The sequence below is a fragment of the Conger conger genome, chromosome 16 (assembly GCF_963514075.1).
Source record: "Conger conger chromosome 16, fConCon1.1, whole genome shotgun sequence".
Taxonomy (NCBI): Eukaryota; Metazoa; Chordata; class Actinopteri; order Anguilliformes; family Congridae; genus Conger; species Conger conger.
The window spans coordinates 21,601,704-21,627,467 of NC_083775.1; the positions used below are offsets into that span (position 1 = coordinate 21,601,704).

A 25,764-nucleotide genomic window follows, 5' to 3' on the forward strand; every position below is an offset into this window, starting at 1 on the left:
TTGTGGTAAGACTGGTGAATATTCTAAAATTAATCTGTTCATATGTAGCACCTCTGGAAACATTTCACTGTACAATCTGCTTTGGAGTTACTCGAAATGTATATTTCAGCTCTAGACCATAAACCCCTTTAAATTCTCTAAATATCAGCAATATCTACTGAGCACCCAATGTTCTCCCATCACAAGTACTCCAGAAACCATGAGCACTTAGGCTTTCCAATTCATAAGTGATTAAGAAATACACAACACAGCCAAACATGTTATGGTTACTACACAATCCATATTTGTTACAACAGGTTTATCTCAACATGTACAGCACTTAAAACTGTACTTTCCTCTAGGGTCTTTGAGCGCACTTGTCCCTGGTTATGGGTATACACTTTGTTGTACGTCGCTCTGGATAAGAACTGCTAAATTCCCATAATGGAACATGCATATTTGACATATTCAAGGTGCTCACGCAGTCAATGAATCTGAACTGCTGTGTCTGAGGTCTTTAAGGAATTGCATGTCGGGTAAAAACCTACACAAGAATGGATTATTTTGTGAGATGACTTTATTGTAGTTTTGCAATCCAGTGACACTGACACGAAACTAATTCCCATCCCACCCCCCTGTTCCCTCCCCCCTCAAATCAGAAGCATGTGAGGGGGGGTGGGAGGGGGCAAGAGAGCCGTACCGTGACCCCATTCGCTTCCTTAAATTAAAACATACAAAGGGCAACTGAACAGAGAAAGAGAAGTTACTTTCTACAGACATAAACACGCATTCACAGGTCTGGGGGAAAAACAAAACAAAACAAAACTAAGCAAAACAAATAGCAACTCCTCATACACTCGAGACAAAACAAATTCAGTTTTTTTAAAAAGTCAAGTAAATTTCTCTGTGGTCCTCAGATCAACTGCAAAGCTCTTTCATGCTTCATCTTCAGGGAAAAAAAAGGCAAACTGCTGGACAAATTACCAAGGAAATCTGCTTAAATATGTAAAGTGGAAGTCGTTCACTTCGGTTTTGTGTGTGTTTTTTTTTGTGTGTTTTTTTTCAAAGTTTTTTTTTAAATGTCATTAATCATTTGATACACTGTGCACTAAAAAAGATCAGGTCATCTAAAAAGTACAGCTACCCAGTTTCCTTGTCTTCCCCTACGCTTGCGCACGCCCATCCCCTGCTGCCGATTCTGCCACATCAAATATAAGACCCAGGTGGCAGGCACTCATCGGGGCTAGGGGCAGGGGAGGGGGGGTTGGTCCTTTTTGGTCGTGGTTCAGTCCTCTTCGCTGCCGCTGGCCGAACGCTCCTGAAACGTACGGATAGATGAGAAACACGCATCAGCACCACTCAGACGAGTTCTACGCTCCTAAAGCACGCTCCCTTGTTCATGGGCGCACAACGATATTCAATACTCCAATCATTGGCTTAATGTTCTAAACAGCTGTATACACCAGTGTTGGTTGACTCATTTCAGAGCACAGAAAAGCCTTTCACTAAGGAGTGTGGTAACTTGATCGAAAAAAGTCAAATCGAGTAATAGATGGAAGTAATCGAGAGAAAAAGTTGGCATGAACTATCAAAATGGATCAGTCCTCATTGTGTACCCCTGTTCTAGTGCGAGAGGGGTACTCCAGTCCTATAGGTCCAAACCCATGGATGGGCCCATGGGAGAGGTATCTGGCAAATGGCAATAATGTAATTTAATGTAATGTTGAAGTGGAATGTGAGGAGCACAAATATGTATGACAAAAATTGCTTGCTGTATATCATAAACCTTCATGAGTCAGGTTAAAGACTATCTGTTACACGCTCTGCATTAGTGACCAGAAGAAATCTGAAAAAAAAAAAAAAAACCCTCCAGACCCTGTAGTTCTACAGCTCCAGCGCTGTGGACGCCGAGCATAAAGTGTAAAATGAAGTAAATGGCGCCCCCTGGTGTCTCACCTCCTCCTGCTCCTCCTCGCTGTCGTCGTCGCTCACCACGGGTTTGGCTCTGGAGCCGCGGCCCATCCTGCGGCGCCCCTTCGCCCGCTCCAGCCCCTTCTCCTTCCGCCCCAGCTTGATCTTCACCTTCACCGAGCGGGCTGTGGGCACAGGGGCACGATCAACCTCACACAGGCCAAAACCGGTCTCGCGCAGAACAGAGGCCAGAACCGGTCTCGCACAGAACAGAGGCCAAAACCGGTCTCAAGCAGAACAGAGGCCAAAACCGGTCTCAAGCAGAACAGAGGCCAGAACCGGTCTCAAGGAGAACAGAGGCCAGAACCGGTCTCGCGCAGAACAGAGGCCAAAACCGGTCTCACGCAGAGGCCAAAACGCATTCTGATCCGCCTCATACAGTCTGATCCTCAGTCCAGGTTGTGGCAACCAAGATATTTGGCAACCTGATCGCAAACGGGACCAAGATATAGGTGAAGCGAACTCACACTCGGACTCGGAACCTTCGTCTGCCTCCTCTTCCTCTTCCTCACTGTCGTCACCCTCACTGTCCTCCTCCTTCTCGATCTTCTGCCGCACGCTGGTGAAGACCGACTGCAGCACGATGGAGTCCTCGTAGATCTGAGAGGAGAGGCGTCATGACCATGAACCACTTCATGTTCCTTCATCGCTAATTATTATTATTATTACTACTACTATTATTATAATCATTACCATTATTACTATTATTATCGATTTCCATCTTTATTTTACAGCGAGGGAAGGAAGGAAGGGGTGTAGTGAAATGCTTTGGCAACACTGACATCCTCCAGTCATAACCAATAAGGCTGGTCAGAACCAGTGAATGAACAGGGGGAAGAGGAGGAGAGGCGCTCCACTAAGGCGTCTCCCGGCAGGGGCCCAGCGCTCACCAGAGAGCCCTCCAGGTTGAAGGTCTGCGCGTTCTGGCACAGCAGCATCACGTCCTTCTCCAGGTCATTCAGACTGCGGTACTTGTGGCTGCGGATCCGCTCCTGCGAGATACAGAGGAGCCGCGTGACCTCCCGTTCACACACAGCGCAGCCGATAACGTTGCGGCCATACTGAGACACTCTGCCCCGACACAGCCCTGCTGTGGGAATACCTGCTACAAGGTTAAACCAAGGTTTGTTTCCCCATAACAAAAACCCTGAGCATCAGAGGTTTCTACAATTGTACACTTATCTTTTTTGTTGCAGTACAAAAACCAAAACATCTCAGAGATTGAGCAGAGGTCTACACACAGCACCATAAGCAGCAAGCCAACACAGTAAAGAGTAAAATCCTGAAATACACATTAACGCATATCTGGTACCTTGATCTTCCGGAAGTCGACGGGCTTCCTGATGAGCTCGTAGTACTCGGGCAGCTCCTTGCGGGACGGCAGCTGGATGAAGACCTCACTCAGCTGGCGGCCATTGCTGCTGTAGGACAGGGAGGTGGAAGAGCTACCTTAAGCTACGGCGCAGAATGGTGATGTCACACTGCACAAAGCACAGCGCTTTACCTTTATTTGGATGTCTAGAAACAACAAACAAGTGCTCATGGGGCGCGCGCACATGCACAAACTTTCACTACATGCACACCAGTACTCAAGTACACACTTGGACTCCCCCTGACAGTTTCTCACCCGTCTTTGTACTTGACGACGGCGTCGACGATCTTCCTCATCTTCTTGGTGAGGGCCGGGGGGTTGGGCGAAAGCTTCTCGGCGGGGGGGCGGCCGCGCTTCTTCTGCTTCTTGGTCTCCTCGTCCTTCTCGCGCGGGCGCGGCGTGGAGGCGCTGGCCGGGGCTGGGCCGGGCAGGTCCAGGTCGCGGTCCCGCTTGCGTTTGCGCGTCGTCTTCTTGTGCCGCACTTCCTCCTCGATCTCCTCCAGCGTGCCCTCCTCTATCGCCTGGAGGGACGGAGACCCAGTATCAGTGATCAACATCCACAGCAAACACCCCCGCTTCCCAAAAGCCAGGTTCACTAGACAAGCCAGATGGTCAGCTCTGGATTGTTGCTAAACAATAATGCCTCTTTACAGTTTGAGCCAAATCATTTCAATTTTACAGTTCTGGCAGTTTTATTTTTCCACGGGCATCCCTCTTTGGGATCGATCATAAACCGGCACCACACCAGAAACGACTGTTACCAGGTGGATTCCTACAGAGAGCACATGGAGGAAATGGACCGGACCATCTGGTTGCCATAGAAACCCTGCGCCCATGCCCCTCCCCCGCGACCTCTGACCTTGAGCCACTGCTTCTCGGTGAGCGAGTCGCTGTAGTCCACCTCCTTGCGCTGGCGGGAGCCGCGGCCAAACATTTTCTCCTCCTCCTCCTCGCAGGTGAGGCGCTCCACCTCGGCGTCGTCCTTCATGATCCAGGTGGGCAGCTCGTCCTCCTCCATCAGCCGCGGCCGGCGCTTGGGGTTCCGCGCCTCCTCCCTGCGCCGGTCGAGGTCCATGCGCTGGAGGGAAGGAGGGAGGGAGGGAGGTTTAGATTGATATTTCTTAGTGTCTTTCCTCCATTAGCTTTTTATTCCGCATTTCATATTCTTATGGCCTTTTACCATGATTGGCATGCATTTCCTTCTTATTGGTACACACTTTGGTACACGAGTATGGGTTTTGATACTTCAATACTTTAAGTGGAGAAAGGGACACACACTCAATCCAAAAGACACATAGTAACCACGGGGGAACACTGACCATGAAGTGGTCAAACTCCTCCTCACTTCTGGCGATCATCTGGTTCACCGTCTCGTCATCCGGCACCTCGTCCTCCTCCTAGAGACGGACAGAGAAAGGGAAGGAGGGGGAGAGAGGGAAAGGAGAGCCAGTCAGACCACAGTGTAAGGAATATGCTTCAAGTGAGCTACAGAACAGGTTTCACTTTCTGCTGAGTCAGAAGCAGAAGAAAGGAGACAGAGGAGGGAGGAAGGAGAGAGAGAGAACGAGAGAGAGGGGGTTTAGGGGACACGGGATACGGGACACAGGAGGGCTCGTACCTCGTCCTGCTCCTCGTGCTCCAGGATGGCCTGCAGGAAGGCCCTCCGCTCGTGGCTGGAGGACTTCTGGTCGAACATGCCGGCCTGGATGACCTTCTGGTCCACGTTCAGCTTGTACTTGGCGGCTGCCAGGATCTTCTCCTCCACGCTGTTGACGGTGCAGAGGCGCAGCACGCGCACCTCGTTCGTCTGTCCGATCCGGTGGGCCCTGTCTTGGGCCTGCAGGTCCTGGGGAGCGGGGGCAAGGTGGGGAGGGGGTTATTCTGGGGCAGACGAGGCCTAGAGACATTGTCAGGCACGTGGGGTCCAAATGGGACATGACAAATGGCCAGGGGTGCAGAAGGGGCAATGGCACAAGGGACAGAACAGGCACTGCCGGGGGCACCCCAGGAGAGGAAGGACCCCTGCTCAAGGGGTATTTTTAGATAGATTTGTGTGGGAGGATCCATAAAGTGGCCAGGGTGGGGAAAAATATAGGTATAAGGGAGCCTTTTTGGGATTTGGAAAAGGAGGGGGTGATTGGAATGGGTTGGAATGATTGGGGCCATGCCTGGTGTGTGCGTGAATGTGTACCTGGTGGGGGTTCCAGTCGCTGTCGAAGATGACTACGGTGTCGGCTGACTGCAGGTTGAGGCCCAGCCCCCCTGCTCGGGTGCTGAGGAGGAAGACGAAGTACTGAGACGCGGGGTCGTTGAAGGTCTTCAGCAGCATGCCTCGGTCCTCAGCTTTCGTGGTACCTGGGAGGGAGAGAGAGAGGGAGAGGGCTCACTCCAATTGCTTATTCTAACCTTCCTCATCTCCTCGTTCCTCATATTATGAATTGATTCAGCTCTGCCATCCTTAAAGACAATCCAGCGTGTTGAAAGTCCCTTGAAGGAGCAAGCAGCAAGGAGTAGAAGGCTCCTGAAGAATTCGGGAGCAATAACTGGAAAGAACTCAGAGAGGCCTTAAAATAGCAGGCAAGGACCCAGGATTCCCATCTTGGAGGGCTGTGGGTCTGAATCCCTGACAGGGGCTAAGCAGTGGCATTAGGATGTTTAATCTAAATCATCTGCCAATTTGTGGTTGTGAATACAGATAATGTAATGGGCCCTGGACAAGGCAAGCAAAGGAATGCTGTGCTGTGACCTAATTTACCAGACCCCATTTACTTGCTGTGGCAGCAAAGTCACTCGCAAGGTAACACAAGCAGGTCAACCCACATGGAGATTAAACAAATCCCAGTTGATACAAATGGTTTAAAAGGAACCCGAATTGAAAATTTCAGTCAAAATGAATCCCAGCTGAATCATACGGTCGAAGTGCATCCCAGCTCAATCATTCAGCCCAAGCAGATCTCAGTCAAAGCTTGTTGGTGCGAGCCTCACCATCCAGACGCAGGTACTTGAAGTTTCGGAAGGCGAAGTAGTCCTCCATGATGGTCATGAGTGAGGTCATCTGGCAGAAGAGCAGCACCTTGTGGTTTGTGGCCCTCAGTTTGGGCAGGATCCGGTCCAGCAGCTCAAACTTCCCAGAAGCACGATACAGGTCACCCCTGGGAACAAACGTGCAGGGTTCACCTCAGGTCAGAGGTAAGTTTAAACCACAGATGCTACAGACTCAGAAGATTCTCTGCATTCTCAAGACAGAAAATTCAGTCATCCCTAATGTTACTCCCAAATCACGCATTTGATGAATCTCTAAAAACGTCAGTAAAGAGCATGACTAAGTACAAAACTTTAGAATAGGAGACTTTTGATAGTGACCAGAATCTCTCGTAGTTAAAAAAACAAATAAGATGGAAGTACGCAGAAGTTGAATATCTGGTGAGTGTAAGGAGTCTGTACTCATACTCACCCTTGAACGATCCCGCCAGTAAATCCCAAGTGCTCAGAGAAGGATTCCTGGGAGAAACAGCATTTTCAGAAATCGTGTCAGTGCTAAATGTGGGTTCTCTCATGGCACTTTGAAAGTACAGAATTAGCCTACTGTAAATTAAATTGTGCTGTGTTAGCCTGTGCTTTATTAGTTGCCATTTGGCACCGTGTTGGAGTACCTCGATTTGCTGGAACATGTAGGGGTGGTTGCAAATCTTCCTGAGCTGCATGATTGTGTTCATCAGGGTCTTGGTGCCTCCCTTACCCTGAAACGAAACGCATATGTAACCCGGACTCACACACTCTCACACACACTCTCACACACACACTCACACACACACTCACACACACACTCACACACACACTCACACACACACTCACACACACACTCACACACACACTCACACACACACACACTCACACACACACTCACACACACACACACACTCACACACACACTCCTTACCTTCTTGTCCTTCTCGGAGCCGTCAGTGAGCAGGACCCCCTTGGCCTGCATGTGCCGGTACAGGACCCTCTGCAGGGCGGACATGTCACACTTGATGACGTACTCCACCTGCAAGAGACAGAAGAGAGAGAGGCCCCAGCTTCAGCACTGAGTGTGTGACTGACTGCGGTGTGCGTACCAAACACAAGAGCACAGTGTATATTTGTGTAGATGGTCATTACAGCGGTGGGCAGATGTTGCGCAGGTGTGCATGTGTATCTCTTGTGAATTACGAGTGTAGAAGTGTGCGTGTGTGGTGCGCGCATGTGTGTGGAGTCTGCGTGCCTGTGTGTCTGAGTGTGTGCGCGAGTGTGAGTGAGTGTGTGTGTACAGGGGTGTCTTCCCCACCTTCTCAGGCAGCTGAGCCTCCACCTCCTTCTTTAGCCGGCGGAGGAGGAAGGGCCTGAGAACCTTGTGCAGACGCCTGATAATCAGGATTGTCTCCTCTTCATTCAGATCCACCTGAGAGAGAGAGAGAGAGAGAGAGAGAGAGAGAGAGAGAGAGAGAGAGAGAGAGAGAGAGAGAGAGAGAGAGAGAGAGAGAGAGAGAGAGAGAGAGAGAGAGAGAGAGAGAGAGAGAGCCGTGGAAGGGGAGAGAGAGGGCCGGGGAAGGGGAGAGAGAGGGCCGAGGAAGGGGAGAGAGAGGGCCGAGGAAGGGGAGAGAGAGGGCCGAGGAAGGGGAGAGAGAGAGGCGGAGAGAGGGGTGGAGAAGGGGAGAGAGAGACAGCAGGGGAGGGATGGGGGAGAGGAGGGGAGGGAGTTGGAAAAGAGAAAGAGCAGGGGGGTAGGGAGAGAGGAAGAGATAGTGTGGGGGGAGGGAGAGAGAGGGGGAGGAAAAGAGAGAAGGGAAGAGAGGCAGAGAAAGAGGGAGGGGGAGAAAGAAAGAGAGAGGGATGATAGAGGGTAAGGATGGGGAGAGGGATGGAAAAACAATGGGGGAGAAGGATGGGGACAGAGAGGGATGGAGAGGGGGATACAAAAAGAAAAAATAATGCTTGTGTCATTGTAAAGCTTGGGCAATATATCCAAATAGCAACAAAAATGAGAAAAATCAAGTGATGGAAAAACAAGCAAACAAGCAAACAAACAAAATACCCAATTCATCCGTGTCCCGCACCTATTTTAATAAAAGTGTCCTTTTCCCCCCATTGATTTCTTTATTCTAAAGATGCGTTGTTGTGTGCTTGTCCTGCCAGTAAAGCCGAGTATATTCTGAGTTTGGAAAGCAGACGTGAAGAAACCATGAGTGACAGGAATTGAAGGAGACAGAAGGCAAGAAAGAGGAGTGAGGAGACAGAAAGGAGGGGAAAGAAAGACAAGTGAGAGGGAGGAAGAGAGGAAAAAGGGAGAAGGGGTGCAAAAAAAAAAAGAGAAGAGAGAAGAGGAAACGGACAGGGAGCAGAGCCTTTGAGCACCCCGTCACAGGCCCTGCCCCCTGGCCTCACTCCGATTGGCTGTTCGCTACCTTCTCCCCGGTCATGGCGAAGGGGGCGTTGAACCACTGCTCGAAGGTGCTGCAGCTCTTGAAGATGGTGGGCAGCAGGAAGTTGAGCAGGGCCCAGAGCTCGGGCAGCTTGTTCTGCAGGGGGGTCCCGGTCAGGAGCACACGCCGCGGGGCCAGGTAGTGTGTGTTCAGCACCTGCGTCAGCCTGCAGTGGTGGTTCTTCATTCGATGGCCCTCGTCCACAATCATGTACTTCCAACGGATCTGGAAGGTTATGGTTCAGGTTAGGTTTACTCACTGAAGCGGGTCGTTTTACCCAAAAGGGTTTTGGTTTACTCGCACACAAGAGTTTATTTTACTCACACACTAAGGTTTTACTCTGTGCAAATGCTGTGCCTGTGGTTTGTGTGTTCATGTCTACACGTGTGTGTGTGTGTGTGTGCGTGTGAGTGAACATACATACTAGTGTGTATAGTAGTATGTGTGACTGTTTATATCTTTACCTTGGCCAGCAGACACTGTATTTGTTGGTAGGTAGGTGTGTGTGTGCAGCTGTGTGTGTGTGTGGGTGTGTACCTTGGCCAATATTTGCTTGTCCTTGATGATGTACTCGTAGGTGGTCAGCAGCACGTTGAATTTCCCATTGCGCAGCTGAGGCACAAAGGCTCGTCTAGCAGCAGGAGATCCCTGTGTGAAGAGGACCACACTATTACAGACACAGACACAGACACAGACACAGACACAGACACACAGACACGGTACTAAAAACCTCCAATGTCCAACCTAAACATTGTCCCTTTCCCTAAGCAACAGTCTCACCTTGTAAGACACTTTCACCACAGATGGTGCCCACTTGTCAAACTCGTACACCCAATTGGAGAGCGTTCTGTAGACATAAAGAAAGAAAATGAATTGGCACAGGTGTTCAAGTCTCCTAATCTGTGCTTCTTCAATTCAGTACAAGAATCGGGGAGCTTGTAGCCTGTGTCAGCGATGCGGTGCTGTGGTGCGTACGCGCATGCATGTGTGGGTTTGTGTTTCAGGTTTTGGCTCACGAGAGGGGCACGATGATGAGGAAGGGCCCGTTGATGCGCTTGTTCTCCATGAGGTAAGTGATGAGGGCGATGGTCTGGATAGTCTTCCCCAAACCCATCTCATCAGCCAGGATCCCGTTCAGGTTATTATTGTACAGAGACACCAGCCACTCCAAACCCTTAATCTGAGAGAGGGGAGAAAAGAACAGGAAGAAATAAAAAAGCAGAATACAAAAAAAAGTAGAGGCAGAAGAGAAAGTGGAGGATTATGTTTTCCATTCTGCACTAATGGGATATGCAGGAGGATGGGAGTGTCATCCTGGGCTCAATCTTGTTTAAAATGAACAGCAACAGGACTAGAGCAAAAACAGAGTTAAAGCCAACAGTTAAATCAGAATTTCTAATGTAGTTTATTTTGTTGTGGATAAATTGGGATTCTGGATTGCTCAACACAATGGCAGAACTTCAGTGTTACTCTTGAGGGGTGCTGCTAAGGCTCATCATGCAGTGGGGCAGTGGGAGCTGAGGAAGGCTACCTGGTACTGTTTGAGCTGCCCGTTGATCAGCAGAGAGGACTGCTTGTCCACCCTCTCGGTGACAGCGTGGGCCACGGCGTAGTACGACTGCAGCCCCCGGGCGAAGGCCGCACTGCCGTACTCGTCGTCCACGTCCTGCTTGGCATGTCTGCGGAGAGATTCGGGGGGGGGGGGGGGGGGGGTGAGAATGAGCCTTTCCATTAACAGGTGAGAAATTTCCTGAGTCCGAGGTGGGATTTGAACCCCGGCCTCTCACTTGTCCAAATTTGAGGGTTACGTCATCGGGGAGTGTTGTCGCGCTAACCTGCTACCAGCCTTCGCTTTCACTGCACCATCCGTGCTTACAAGCGAACCAGCCGAGCCAACCATGCTACACATGCAGACGTCTCTACTATCGGGCCCATGAGGCATTCTGTGAGGAAACCCAACCCAGGGAAAGCTCCAGCGCCTGCGTCACTCACTCGATGATGTGAAGCACGTCCACCTCGGACACGTCCTCGTTGTCCGGGTCTGGAATCTTCTTCTTCTCCTCCACAAGAGCCTGGGAAGACTGGGGCTCCTCCTCCTCGTCCTGCGAGGGGCAGAGCCAAAGGGGGGCAGAGAATGAGCCACCGTGCCTCACGCAGTCGAAGCAGGTGAACACAAACACCAGCACTCAGCCACACGTCCCTCATTTTCACAAACTTCGATACTACAACTTTCTACTCTAACTTATAAACATACAATACTTTTAACATTGCCAATCGAAATATGAAATCCACCACAGAATAAGACGACGCAACATCTGATCTTCTGCAACAGAATTGGCTAAATATTTAAAATTATTTATTTGCTGGAAAAATGGCGATTTTATTTTTGAGAGGATGAATAGGAAGACGAGCCTCGTTGACAGTCTGCAGGGGAAGAGGTTCCTCGCAGGGGAAGAGGTTCCTCACAGTTGAAATAAACAGAGGCCTACTTCCTGAGAGCTGAAGGCGAGCGCATTACGCATCTATGCACACGGTCAAAACACAAGCCACCCCCCTGACACACAAACAACTTACAAAAGCAGCCCTGGTGGTGATGCCCCCTGGTGGAGAGACTGGGCAGAACAGAAGGGGGAAAAAAAACGGGAGAAAAGAAAAAACAAGGAGGAGAAGAAGAAAGGCAAAACAATAGATGCACCAGAGAAAGACAGAGGCAGAGAGACAACGAGAGAGAAAGAGTGGGAGAGGGAGAGAGCTGCAGGGGGCTTACCGAGTTTATAAGGAACAAATCACATACCTCCTCCTCCTCAGATCCACTGTCTTCGCTGTCGGACCTGGGGGCCACTTCGTACCTGCAGGGGGCACCGAAGAGCAAGACGTGAGCCACACTGGACACCTGGAGCACGATGAGCCCTCCTCAGCAACCACCAACCGTGACTTTCAGTTCCTCACTGGACTGGGCTTCACTCCAGAACACACTTTACTCATTCCTCAACAGTCCTCTTCCCATTACATGTATTTTCCCATCTACGCCGCTGTTACGTAACATGGAGTATCTCGTACATTTCTCTGCACAAGAGTGTGTGCAACAAATGTAAATAACATAAAAAGCACACATCCTGCATCCCGATAAAATAAAATAAAAAGTTTGTGATATATGACTGGCATGCCCTAATCTATGGCTCAGATCAGGGTACTGGGTTAAGAGTTCTACAGATTGACAAATAATTTCATAAAGAACTTATCGCCATTAAGTCACTTAATCTTGTAACTGATGACAGAACTCAGCACGTCTCCAGAACTCATTTCCACAGCGACGGAAGCTTCCGGAAGGCGAGGGGACTCACCCTGGGTTCACCTCCAGCCAGGCCTCCAGCTGCCCCGCCCTGGGCGCATCCATGCCCGTCAGGATCTTGCCGCTGTCGATGTGGATGACCTTCACCGGGAGGTCACTCATCTGGCTGGTCTCGTCCAGGGGCTGTGGGGCGGGACAGAGATGAATCTCTGCGCTCTCATTGGCTCACAGTCAGGGTTCAACAGTCATCTCAACGATTCTGCTTTCGCCTCACGAGTCATGACAAATACACCAGTGTCGGTTTCATTTCAATTAGTTCAATTCCAGGAAATAAACTCAAATTCAAATTCAAAGGGGAAGAATTCCCAAAATCTTAGAATTATTCTTCAACTGATAGAAGTTTCAGGGAACATACCACGGCAACACTCACCTCTCCATCAGGCCCCAGGCCGGAGATCATCCCTTCTGCATTTTCCGGCTTCTGCAGAGACAGAGGAGAGCTTATCATACACGCGTGTACAGACAGACGCGTGTACACACACACGCACACGCACGCGCACGCGCACGCACACGCGCACACACAGGGTGCCATTCTCTCATTACATCCTGCCACTTTACATTTCTCCAGACTGACTCATTCAACCTCCCCCCCACCCGGATTCACCCATTCAAACTCCCTCAATCATCTACCCTCTCTCAGTCAGTAATTCACCATTTGTCATTCATTCACTCTCTTCCCTCCTCTCCCTCCATCTCTCCACGTCCTCCCAGCTCTTTACCTTCTTTTTCTTCTTCTTCTTCTTCTCCTTGAGGGCCTGGACGGCCTTGTGAGCGCGCACCAGCTCCGTCAGGTTGGCCACGTACTCGTCTGTCTGCTGCAGCAGGTAGGCCAGGCGCTTGTCCTTCTTCTGATCAATCAGCTTCCTGTAGCCCTCCTCATCCTCAGCCTGCAGGGAAACGCACGCTGGAGTTATTGTGTGTGTGTATTATACTGATGCCACACAATGTGTACAGTACGTGTGTGTGTGTGTGTGTGTGTGTGTGCATATTACAGTGACTGCACACTTTGCGTGTGCTGCATGTGTTATGATTCACTGTTCATGTGTGTGTGGTGTGTGTTTTATTGGATGAATACTGTGCGTTTCTGTGAGAGTGAATGCACACCGTTTGTGTGTGCATGTTTTAGTGACTGCATACTGTGTGCTTGTGTGTGTGTGTGGATGCATATGTGTTTGTGTGTTATAATGAATGCACAGTGTTTGCATGAGAGTGTGTGGGTTTGTGTTAGTGACCACACACTAAGTTAGTGTGCTTATATATGCCTCTGTGTGCATCACAGGCACTGAACAGTGCACGTATGCGAGCGGGTGCGCTGTGCTTCCTCTCCTGCGTACCATCAGCCTCCTCATCCTCTCCTTCTCGATTCGCTCATTCTCCTTCTTCTGCTCGCGCTCAGTGTTGGCGTGGTACGTGGCCACGGCCTTGGTCAGCTTCTGCATCTTCCCGGTGATGGAGCGGTGGAACTCCTTAAAGTCCTTAGCATGCTGTAGGATGCTGTTCAGGTACTCCTGCAAAGGGACACGGGACACAGAATGAGGGAACAGGAGAAAACCGGCACGAATCGAAACCTAAAATAACCCTCAACGAAAATGAAATGAAGCTAAAATCTGCGAGCATCTGAAAAATCACTGTTCAGCCTCCATCCCTCTCCTATGGAGCATGTCACCCAAACCAAATGGAACCTTTTTGTATTGCGTGGCGTCATTTACAGCTGACATAGTTTACCGTGTGACGACGGCACACTCCGTTTAAGAGTTACAGACACTCAGAACGCCAGGGGGGTACATCACGATGCAGGTTAGCCGGATTAGGTCAGAGTAAAACCCGGAAGAGTCTTTGAAAGGGTTTTTGAAGTTTTTGAGAGGGTAAACCCCTCATGACTTGAGCAGGGGGTAAATGTGAAGTATAGGGTAGAGGCGTGGAGCGGTTTTGCGGGTACCTGGTGTTTCTGCCGGCGTTTGCGCTCCTGCTCGATCTTCTGCTGCTTCTCCAGCTTCTCGGTGATGCGCGCCTCGCGTAGAGACTGCCTCTTGCTGCGCTTGTAGGCCTTGCCGTTGAGCGCCGTCTCCAGGGCCGTGTCTCTGCGCATGCACACCACCACCTCCTGACGCAGCTGCAGACCAGAGAGAGCCTCACTCACACCCCGCTCTGCCTGCTTCTCTCAGCATTATTACTGTACTTTATTACTTTATTAGGTGCTGAATTTCATTTGTTATGCACTGTGAAGATTCATTTCAACCGAACTGCGAGACAGAGACAGCGAGAGTGTGTGATATATTGTGCCTTTCATTAGTCATATCACCAGATCAGCCAGTAGTGCTCAAAACAAAAAAACTATACATAACATTCACTTTCTGACATCATTATTATTACTCCTTAATTTGAAAGTGCCAATCATGGCAAAAAAAGATGAAAGATGAAACATGAGAGTGCGTGTGTGTGTGGTACCTGTCTCTGGAAGTTGAGCAGTCTGAGGGCTTTCAGCTCAATGTTGGCTTTGGTCCTCAGGTCTCCAGCCAGGGAGCCCGGAAGGTTCTCCAGGTCCTGTATGCGGTGAGCGATGCGTGCCTGCAATCTGCCGGGACGGAGAACAGGCCATTGCTGCAACAGGACCTCAAGCTCACCTGTACAGAGCCTCTGACAAGCTCACCTGTACAGAGCCTCTGAAGGCAGACGCTCTTATCCAGAGCGACGTACAGTTGATCAGACTAAGCAGGAGACAATCCTCCCCTGGAGCAATGCAGGGTTAAGGGCCTTGCCCTTGGACCCAACGGCTGTGCGGATCTTATTGTGGCTACACCCGGGATCGAACCACAGTCATGTACCTTAACCACTACACTACAAGCTCACCTGAACTCGCGCTCCTGCAGGATCTCCACAGGGTCCAGGCCCCGGGGCTTCTGCACGGGCGTGACGCGGTTCTGCTTCTGGTGCAGCACCATGGGCGGGGGCTGTGAGGGTTGCCCGGGCGACTGGGTCTGGGGGGGCATGACGGGGGAGGCAGCCGGGGGTACGGAGGGCGGGGCGGGGGAGGGTCGGCCCGACGGCTGTGGAGGGATGAGCTTCTGAGGGGCGCTGGAGGGGGCGGCTGCATTCACCATCGGCCCTGTCGCCAAAACACGATCATGAAAACACAGCAACAGACATCTTTATCGTAAAGTGGAAGATTCATTTAAAGCCTTTTCACACTGTACTGTTGTCAGCCTTGGCTGTAGAGCGAGCTTATCCTGTGCTCACACAGGCATTTGTTAACCCTGGACTAAGCGTTCACACTGGCTATTTCGGCACTGTGCTTGAGGTTGTTTCTGGGGCTAACCCCAAAAAGTCAGTGCTAACACTGCTCCGGGGTATGGTCAGCTCGCCCAGGGCTATGGTTGGTGTGTAAGAATGTGTAAGAGTGAACACTCGCTTAGCCCTGGGTGAAAAGACCCCTTGAGTTATTACATTTATATTTTCACCTCTATAAGTTCACAGAAAAATGTCCAGCGTTCGTTAAAACAACTTCAACAAGTTTATATGAGCCCACTCTGGTCATAGTAGACATATAAACTCTTAAGTGTTAATTTAATGCTGGACATTTTACAGCGTGGCAGTAGCAGCGCCATTGCCTAGTTATGATCATTATTGGTTGACGATATGATAAGATTGGGATGTTATATTTGCTACATTCAACGCTTTGGCAGTGACAGCAGCTCAGCTCCCCCATCATTAAAGTCAGTCCTGTACTGCAGTAAGGCGAGCAGCATTACAGACACAAGAGGGTGGTGAAAGTAGTCAGACTATATCAACAGAGCCGGGTGTAACCAAGCCTGCCCTGCACACACAGGTGGCCCTCTCAACCCTATGGCAGGACGGGACGGGGGAGAGCCTCTCACCTTCTGGCCAGGTTTTAGGAGGTCCGTTGGGGGGCGGCCCCTGCATTCCCGGAGGCACCCCAGAGGGCCCCGGGGGAGGCATGTTGGGGCCCACTGCTCCTGGAGGGGGAAAAAATAAAAAATAAATCAAATCACAAATTACATCACACTCCCCCCTCCAACTGAGCTCTGACCGCATGGTCCTCCTAGACCAACTGTACGGTGCCATTGCCCTCACATAAACAATATGTGAGGGTATATTTGAACAGTTAGATTCAAAATCTGACCGCAAGGTTGGTCAGAAAGATTTACAAATCGAGTGATTAGCAGACACTTATCCAGGGACAAATTTATACAGTTGAATTGACACCATTGACTATTTTGACTGATCATCTTAAGCTCCTTGTTCACAGGTTCACCAGCAATGCCCCACCTAGTACTGAAAACTGCTACCGTTGAGTTATGAGCCCCTTCCTAAACCAATACGCTACACTGCCACGCCAAAGAACACTCGACCAGCCCAGAATTGCGGGTCTTCTGGCGTTTCTCACCGTGCAGGCGGCTGTAGTTGGCGGGAGTGGGGCCGGCACCAGGCCCCGGGGCGGGGGGCATGTTGGTCATGGGCTGCTGCATGCCCGGCATGGGCCGCTTGCCCTGCACGGCCATCTGCAGGTGGTCCGGGAGCGGCTGCCCACGCGCCAGCATCTTATACGCCATGATCTGGGCCCGCAGCTGGTGCAGCTGGTTCTGGTTGAAGGGCGTGGGCCCTCCAGGGCCCCCCTGCACCCCGCCGGGGGCCCCGCCCCGGTTCTGTTGGCCCATGGCCTGGGGGTCGCCCCCGCCGCCACCCCCGCCGCCGGCGCCCCCGTCCATGGGCATCCCGCCAGGGGCAGAGGGCATCATGGGAGCAGAGGGGGGGCCGTTAGCGGGGACGGGGCTGGGAGCGTGGTCCGAACCCCCCAAAGGAGAGGGGTAACCTGGGGAGAGAGAGAGGGGGAGATGAGCAACACTCCTCAAAAAGGTGAGAGCATAACAAACAATGCACCAAAAAAACCAAAAACAAATGGGCAATGTGTCATCCGTCCCGTGACAAATGATCATTTTAAACACGGGAAATGCTTTGATACAAATGCAAATGCTTTCTCTCTCATGACTGTACGCTTTGTTAAGCAGCATGCTCCGTGGGAAATTCTCAGGGGCCTGCAGGGCTGATCTCAAATTTGACTATCCTCTGAAACGTTGGTATCATGTTTCACACGGCCGAGCTGTGGAGCAGGTACACCTCACCTTACCGTCATTACTCACTACAAGAGCCGGGAGAGGATAGGGCTGCCCTCTGAAGCAGGTTTCCCTAAACGCTCGCGGCAACACAAAGAACGCTGCTTGAGGCGGCTCAGGAATGATCTCACCCGTCTGTCGAACCCGAGCTCACGCCCTTCAGACAGCGAGGCTACACCCCTAGAGCCGTCCACAGCCCCGTCTGTCAGAGTGGAACCGTGTCCTACCGCCATAAAAACATGCAAACCATCCGTCGCCCCCCAAGGATGTAAACCACCCCCTGTCCCCACAGAGGGTTTTCCACCACCTGCTTTCTCAACGACGTCTCATAAACAGGAAGCTCCAGACAGCTGTCACAACTGAAGACTATGAGTTGAGCGGTCACAACAGTGATCAATACCGATTTAATAACATTAGATATTTGCTTGTTTGTTTTATCTTGATTCCTTTCTTTTTTCAGGCACGCGCACGCACACGCACACGCACACATATATATATACACATACATACACACAGTGGTGGCCACAATTATTAGAACAGATCTGAAAATATTGACCTTTTCTTGCCTCCAAAACATGATTTCATTTCATAATGTTCATAAAACATGCAGATGGTTGCTCTGAGCACAACAAATATCAGATTCCTACTGTTTTTATCCACTTTTAACTTTAATATTTGGTATGTCCACCTTTTGCAGCAATTACAGCAGCACATCTCTCTGGCATAGTGTCAATATATTTCCTGAGAACTTCAACACTAATATTATCCCATGCCTTCTGCAACTCAAGCCAAAGGCTTTCCTTTGAATGTACAATAGATCTGTCCAGTTTATTGTCCAACTCGCCCCAAATTTGCTCAATGGGGTTGAGGTCCGGACTTTGAGGGGGCCAGTCCATCATTTTCAATGTTCCAGCAGATTACTTCTGTCGCAGGTAGTTCCGGCAATAGTTAGAATAATGTTTAGGGTCATTGTCCTCTTGGAAAATAAATCCAGGCCCAATAAGACGACTCCCAGATGGTACTCCGTGCCTCACCAGAATGTTGTGGTATACTTTCTTATCCATGATGCCATCAATTTTCACCAAGTCACCTGTTCCTGAGGCTGAAATGGCACCCCACACCATAATACTACCCCCTCTGTGTTTAACTGTTGGCAAGAGACACTCATTTTTATATCTCTCCCCCTCCCTCCGTCGAACATACACTTCGCTTGTTGCCAAACTGTTCAAACCTGGACTCATCAATCCACAACACTTTATACCAATCTTCCTTTGTCCATTTCTTGTGTTCTTTTGCTAATTTCTGGCGTTTCACGATATTTTTCTCTCTCAGTAATGGTTTCTTTGCTGCTATTCTGCCAACAAGTCCTTCTTCTCCCAGTTTCCGACACACAGTTCTTGAAGACACTGTTGCACCATTAGTCATTGTGGTGTTGATCTCGTCACGCAGTTCTCATGAGGTCTTTCTTCAGTCCTTAAGACTGAGAATTTTGAGATGCTTCACTTGTCTGTCTGAAAGTTAATTTTTTCTGCCTCTCCCCTTTTGGTTCTGGTGTGAATTGGTGGCATCATGGCGGTCTAAAGTGTACTTTACAGTGCTTGGACTGCATCTCAAATCAAAAAGGGCCTTTATTCGAACCCGTTGCTCACTCGTTAGCTCCTTCTTCACCTTCGACAAGAGCAACATGTGCTTCAAGACTACTTCTAAAGGCTTTGAATTTATACCAATTGGAGGTGTGGCCTCAGTGACAAACCCCTGATGTTACCAATGACTTAATGAGCAGGATAGGCCTTGTACATTCAAGAGAATCATACAGCTGTGTCCTAAAGGCCCGGACACACCAAACCGATGGTCGGCCGTCGGACGTCGGTGGCGCCCTGTTGGCCGAGTCTTTCCGGTGTGTCCCGCACGCCGACACTCCGTCGGCGTGTTTTGGAGGGCTGTTTCGGAGCCCCCGGAGCCGTCGATGAGAGAGAGCTCTCTGATTGGCTGTCCAGCGGAAGCGACGAAAGCAAGCCATTCCAAAGTTACTATCACTACCAGACATAATTTTCGATTAGTATTACTAAATAGCAAGAGAACAAGGAAATTGCTGCAAACTGTTTGTTGTGAGCGAGACAATGGCTGCTTCTAGGTCCAACACAATGCAAACGCATTCCCCGGTCTTCCGGTTTCCATTTTTTGAAAGACAAATACAGACTACCGCCACCTACTGGTGTGGAGAGTTATTACCTCTCACGCAGGCGCAGAACGTACGTGCAACTCGGCCGTCGGCGGACCGTCGCTGCGGTGTGTTCGGCACAGCCAACATTAACGACGCGTATCGACGCAAGGCGATCTTTGTCGGGGCTCCGCGGCCGACCGTCGGTTTGGTGTGCCCAGGCCTTAAGACTCTTGCATCACCATAAATTTAACCACGATCCCACCTGACAATGATTACACAGGTAATTTGGCTTCTTCTGTGAAGGAACATGATTGTGTGACATTGACAGTGAAATAGGCCTAGCTTGTTTTTTGTTTGGAAAATGACGTAAATCTCCTTATGATGGCTCTATTCTATGGTTTATAGAGCATAATGATGACTTTGTAGATATTTCATTTGTTTTGTGGGTATTTTAATGGCCAATTCAACAAAAACAACTGAAACCTCTTAAATATGCCAGGTGTTCTAATAATTTTCGCCACCACTGTATATATATATATTTTTTTTTTTACTCATGAGCTGTGAACTTTTACATTTCCATTTAGGAGAATCACCTTTTTTTTTTTTCAAATAAACCATATTTTAAAAATAAATACATTTTTATATGCTTTTTGTGGGGGGTTTTTTAAAGAAAAAAAGGGCACTGATTTACCCTTTTCTGGTTTACAACAGCCAGAACACTGCAGAACACTCAAGTTCCACTGAACTGCACTGAGGAGCTCCATGGGAACTGAAGCCAGACTCAAGGCCGAGATCTCAGGGACACAGAAGTGATCTGCTGGACTTGTGTCACCATATGAATTCACCGGCACACTCGATACCAGTAACCCTTGCAAATGATCCACTCTTCAGAAAGGACTGCAGAGACAAGCTTTCCAAACAGTCTCCCAACAGGATATGCAACTGAACAGAACCAGCATGTTCTAGCCGGCCAGATAAAAAGAACATCCAGACAGTGGTAGATGGGGGAGAACGTTCCTGCTGCTGTTGATTGCTGGTTACTGCTGAATTTCCCTTAATGGACATTAGCGATGTTTTGTGCCAGGGGATACCAGAGTCTATCTCACTGGCCCCCCTTAATGCAGTAGCTGCTTGTAAAAACCCCTTCTCCTTAAAGCAGCAGCTGCAGTAGAGCAGAGTGGTTATTGGTCCATCTGAGTGTCCGCCATTTTAAAGAGCCTACCTTGGGAATGTTGGTCCATGGGGCTGGGCGGGGGTCCCATGCCGCTGAGCCCCCCTGGCCGCATGCCCACCCCCTTCATCTGAGCGTAGCGGGGGTCCTCCGCCATGCCCTTCTCATGCATACCCTCCATGGGCTGTGGGACCCGAAGCAGACAGACAATCAATCAAAACACATCAACGATTACTATGAAATGTCATTATATAAAAAAACACCAATCACCATTTCTAAATGGCAATGAGACCAAATTCTTCAGATATTCTCTCAGGAACAAGCAATTCAGAATAACCTTACCACAGCACATACTAAGGGTACCAAAAATGTTCCCCTGAGAATTATTTAAAATTACTGGACATATTTAGGCAGCCCGAGAGTATCATTTTGTCTTAAAAACAATGAAATGAACCCAACCTCAGAACATGACAAAATTGGAATTATTATTTGGACAGCGCAAGCTCTTTAAGGAGCACAGACAGGAGTAAAGAGGGAGACTCACTTTGTGCATGGGGTGCATGTTTTCCGGGGGGTACCCTGAGGGGCCCTGTGGGGGGAGCGGGTGTCCTGAGGAGGGGGGCCCCGGGCTGGGCCCCATCATGCTGTGGGTGGAGCCAGGAGAGGGGCCAGGGCTTGGGCCCATCATGGCCCCGGGGGAGGGGCCGGGGCCCGGGGAAGGGCCGGGGCGTGGGGGCCCTCCGATAGGGGGGTCCGGGGTTGACATGGAGGTGGCTGATCTCGTTCACGAAGAAGCCGGCAAATTAGTGTCCTGAAGGAAGACAGAAGTAATTGTCATTTTGAATGTTTCTATCTTTAACTTGATTTAGTTTGCAGCTTATTTCATTATTACATGCAATGGACTGCATAAAAGCCCTTCTGAGGATAGTCATTTGTAATTAGCTATTAGCAGCAAATAGTATGGTGCAATACATTAGATTGTTTTATACAATGTATCAGCTTAGTACGTGTGTATAAGGTTTCCAAAGTTCTGACAGCAGGAAGAGCTGCTTAAACCCTATATAAAGTGCATGTGTGTGATATTTGTATTGTGATTGTGTGATTGTGTGTGTGTGTGTGTGTGTGTGTGTATGTGTGTGTGTATGTGTGTGTGTGTGTGTGTGCATGTGTACACATGTAGGCCTCTGTACCTCCAGGTCTCCATTTAGCCCTTTCACATTTACAATTCAAATGGAGAAGCACGACAGCTGCTGCAAAAACAAACAATAAGCACCCAGTACATCCAATCAGAACTAAACGCCCTCCATAACTGCCAATCACAGGCCAAAACAAAAAACAACTGCACATCTTTACAAGATAATCTGTTGCCAGTTTTTCATTGAATCACAAAAACAACCTACACAGCTATTCTAAGAACAGACTAACCAAAGCAAAGTAATCTTTGGGTGGTGCTCACTGAATTTTCAATTATGAAAACCATGAATTTGAGTGAGAGTACAAAGAGATGAGGAGCCAAATAGGGGGAGAGAGAAAGACCCTCAAGCATAGCAGCTGAAGCAGGAAGGCCTACGCTAACAGTAGTGTGCGACAAGACCAGTTTATGCTGTACAGACAGTATGAACAACGGATGCAGGGTAAGTCTCCACCGGCAGTTACAGGTTTAACCAGTTTGGCATAAGCCAGCATAAAAGGTATTCAAGGCTGATGCACCTGACCTCACTGTCCCGTTTCTATAGCAGCACTTGGTTGCTAAGCCAACAGCCTTACGGTGATGTTTCAGCCTTTTCCCATGTTTAAAATGCTGAACAATTCCCCCAAAGCAACTGGTCAAGCACTTGGCTGATGGGGTGTGATGACCGCGATAACATAGGATAGCAACCAGCAACCCCTGGGTGAAAGGTCCACTTCTGCTCAGACAGTGATCCATCGTTTGCTGGAGAGGTTACAAACTTGATGCAATGCTGCATATTAATATATTAATGTGAATATGTGTGAGACACGCAGATTGTCCATTTGATTCAAAAGCCACAAATTGACATTTTAGAATGTGCAGAACTACTTTAGGTTCCATCAGGTCGCCACACCGGTTCTGTGCTGGCTTTTAATAATCGGCACTTAATTGATCAATGAAAGCAGTTGACTACATAGTTAGCTGAGTCCGAGTCTGAATTTTCCACTGCATTTTCCCTCATAGTCTGAGGACTCATCTCTTCACACTGTACCTGAACTCCTTTGCAGGAGTCGCCCAATATATTGTCACTTGTCTTTCACCTGTCTCTTTACCCCCCTTGTATTTTATATCTGAATCTAGGACTTCTGAACAGTAATCATCTTGGTACTGCAGTTCCTCAAGCTACAGTTGTCTTGCTATGGTAGTTACAGACTTGGGCACTGGACATACGCTCATGGCCTTACAACCAATCCTATATGAATTGTACCTTATCTAGCGTGTTCGGTTGTTTGTTGTATGACGTTGACCGCTGATACGCACCGTTTTCTACTTTTGAATAAAAGCATCTGCTAAATAAAATGCAATGTTATGAATTAGTAGCTAATTTTAAGGTGAAAACGAAAACCAGCACACCCTGCGGCTCTCTGGGACCAGGGATGCCGACCCCTGGTCTAGACATAGCTTGTCTATGGGAGAATATTAAAACCAAATCCTAAAGGATTCAGTCTGCCTCTGGAGCTTTACCCCAAACTGTGATATCAAAAAGATCTAATTACTGCATGACATCATGCCTGGATTAAAGACCCCAAAACCCAAAGGATGCATCCAAAAAATGGAATAAAAAATAAATAAAATAAAAATAACTTCACAAAAAGCGTGAGCGACGGTCATTTGCTCTCCTCCAAAACTAAGGAAGCGGGAGTGTGTGTGTGTGTGTGTGTGTGTGTGTGTGTGTCTGTGTGTGTCTGTGCGTGCGCGTGCGTGAGAGAGAACTTAATATTGACATCTAATCGGATGCGAGGAGCTTTGCCTATTGCATTTTTAGGAAGCAAGCAGACTAACTAAAATTTTCCTGATGCAATTAGCAGAGCTAACGACATAGGGATTATTTCGCACAAAGGGAGAAAAACACCAACGAACGAAATTGCTTGTTTTAAAGACGGTAACGTTATCACATTTTCTTGGAATTGCTCTTCGATATAACAAGCTAGCTGTCTTAGCCTACTTGTGGATAAGACTTTGGTAGCTGGGAATAATATTTATAGTTCGTAAAACAGCTAGATAGCTAGTTAAAATGTATGCCGTTTATTTTGCTTTCAGGCATAACCAAATTTAGATTATCGGATCTCTGCGCTGTTGTTAGCACAGGGTTCTGAAAATCTGAATAAACAGCAGTTAGCTTGCCATCTACATTGGCCATCCAGTTAGCGAACACGCTATTGCCGCTTGATCCCATTTCTGGCTAGTTAGCTTACCCGCTAACTTCATTAGATAGGCAGCTGGTCAATGAGCAAGTTAAACATGTTTAACATATTTAAGTTACTAAATTACCAAGAAACGTTTCATTGCGGTCAATGAACGAGACATGCATTTAAAAATAATTATACCAATTTGACATGGGTAGGGTAGTTATATCCATTTTATATAACACAGCTTTTTGGCTGTGCAGACAGCCTGTCTCTCGTTAGGCTAGCTAACAAACAATACAGCCCCATTGCGAGTTTCCCTTCAACTCTTAAGCTAACTATCTAGCCAGGTCATTTCAAACAAAACGGTGCCCTTTCATCTGTCAAGTGTGATGGGATAGATTTCACGATTCGACATTACTGAACATGACACTTTTCACACCAAAATTATTTATATCTGATTGTAACGAAAGAGAGAACACAAAGGAGTTGCTATGTAGCCAGCCGGCCATGCTATGTTATCCACCATGTCTGAGAGAACGAGGTCTGTCCCTTTATGCGATTTTGCTGAGGAGTGAACAGTACTAAGAGCAAATGTATCATTTACTTTTTTAAGTTGATTGATCCAACCCGCCTCCCGTACCGTTGGCTCAGTCCCCCGCTCTCACTACATTTCCAAAAAGAATAATTCATTCATTGCGCTCAGTCGCCGCCACAGAGGGGGAACTGACGATGTGTAATGTCGGTTCGGTCGCTGCCGAGCGGGCGAACAAGAGAAAAACAAATAAACTAAGTTTAAGGATAAAACAGATCCGAATAAATATTTGAATAATTCGGCTTCCTATCGATTAAGCAAATAAAACAAAGTAATAATTTCACGAAATACTTACCGACAGTAAATTATCGTTTCGCCGGTGTCTTCCCGTCGTTTTTCTGACTAGCAAGCTAGCTAGAAACAAAGGGCGACTCAGCGAGCTCGCGTTTTTTTTTTTTTTTTTTCTCCCTCCCTCTCACCCCCCCTTCTCGTCTGATTGTATCGCTGAGGAACTGCCTAAACGCACAGACTACAGCGACAGCGGGGCTCGAGCGCCCCCTTCAACACCTTCGCCCCCCCGCCCCTGACGGCGAACAGACCGTCACAGCGCATGCTCAGTCGAAAACGCTGCTGTAGGGAGGAATGTGGTGGAAATGCTAACATGGGGGATGGGTACTAGAATTAACACTGTTGTCCTATTCACTTGAACGAATGTATTTTATAATAAGTTGTTTCTCTTTAAGCGCTCCAAGTATAATTGCTTCACAAAGTATGATTTAAAATATTTGCATATTGTGAAGCGATTTACTCGAGTCGAGCGATTTTATGTGTGTCAGGTCGCTTACTTGCTGTTCTATTCTCGCAGTTTAATTAGTTGCATCATATTTGTAGGCTCCACACACACATTTTAATTGAAACTCATCATTCACTACACGAAAATTCAGTCATATTTTTTAAATGTAGGCAACTTGTATAAATATAAATGTGCTACTCCATACAAGGTTCTGCAGGCATAGTACACTACTACTGAGAGACCAGCATGTCTCATTTTTATAACCTTACTTCCTCTTTCTTTTGATTTGTTGGTAGGAGAGTTTATTTTGCGACAAGGAAAACAACTTTGTGGGCAGCTCTTCATTTCACCCTAATGGAAAATGCAATGCAAAATTACATTTGATATCAAATGTCTAAATCATTTAGATATACAAATAGAATGCAGTTGAAAAGTTCTAAAAATAGTTGAACAGTTTATATTAATATTGAAATTAA

General features: G+C 48.4%; 1 protein-coding gene across 2 annotated transcripts; it reads right to left on the bottom strand.

Moving 5' to 3' along the window:
• Positions 1-538: 538 nt before the first annotated feature.
• Positions 539-24,960, bottom strand: LOC133114339 (transcription activator BRG1-like). 2 transcript variants are annotated; one of them, XM_061223628.1, is made up of 34 exons: positions 24,851-24,960; positions 21,148-21,414; positions 20,655-20,787; positions 16,542-16,967; positions 16,012-16,110; positions 14,987-15,242; positions 14,585-14,711; positions 14,076-14,249; positions 13,471-13,644; positions 12,856-13,023; positions 12,507-12,557; positions 12,129-12,259; positions 11,579-11,633; positions 10,777-10,886; positions 10,316-10,463; positions 9,801-9,964; positions 9,565-9,631; positions 9,322-9,432; positions 8,767-9,009; positions 7,650-7,763; positions 7,263-7,370; positions 6,976-7,062; positions 6,777-6,823; positions 6,308-6,474; positions 5,514-5,677; positions 4,941-5,168; positions 4,642-4,719; positions 4,182-4,400; positions 3,578-3,843; positions 3,263-3,368; positions 2,841-2,942; positions 2,418-2,550; positions 1,936-2,075; positions 539-1,297 (listed from the first exon to the last, which is right to left on the bottom strand). In XM_061223628.1, the coding sequence occupies exons 2-34, from the start codon at positions 21,367-21,369 to the stop codon at positions 1,265-1,267; spliced, it is 4,851 nt and encodes a 1,616-aa protein (XP_061079612.1). In that variant the 5' UTR covers positions 21,370-21,414; positions 24,851-24,960; the 3' UTR covers positions 539-1,264. The 2 variants fall into 2 exon arrangements, with proteins under 2 accessions (XP_061079612.1, XP_061079611.1); XM_061223627.1 differs by having other exon boundaries at positions 3,263-3,371.
• Positions 24,961-25,764: the final 804 nt, after the last annotated feature.

What these genes read in the sequence shown, in the direction of transcription:
- LOC133114339 (XM_061223627.1), bottom strand. Translation starts at nt 21,369, where the DNA reads ATGTCAACCCCGGACCCCCCTATCGGAGGGCCCCCACGCCCCGGCCCT. An exon ending in CTGCAGGAGCGCGAGTTCAG is followed by an intron (nt 14,712 to 14,986) that starts GTGAGCTTGTAG and finishes CCGTCCCGGCAG; the next exon opens with ATTGCAGGCACGCATCGCTC. An exon ending in GTCGTCAAGTACAAAGACGG is followed by an intron (nt 3,372 to 3,577) that starts GTGAGAAACTGT and finishes CCTGTCCTACAG; the next exon opens with CAGCAATGGCCGCCAGCTGA.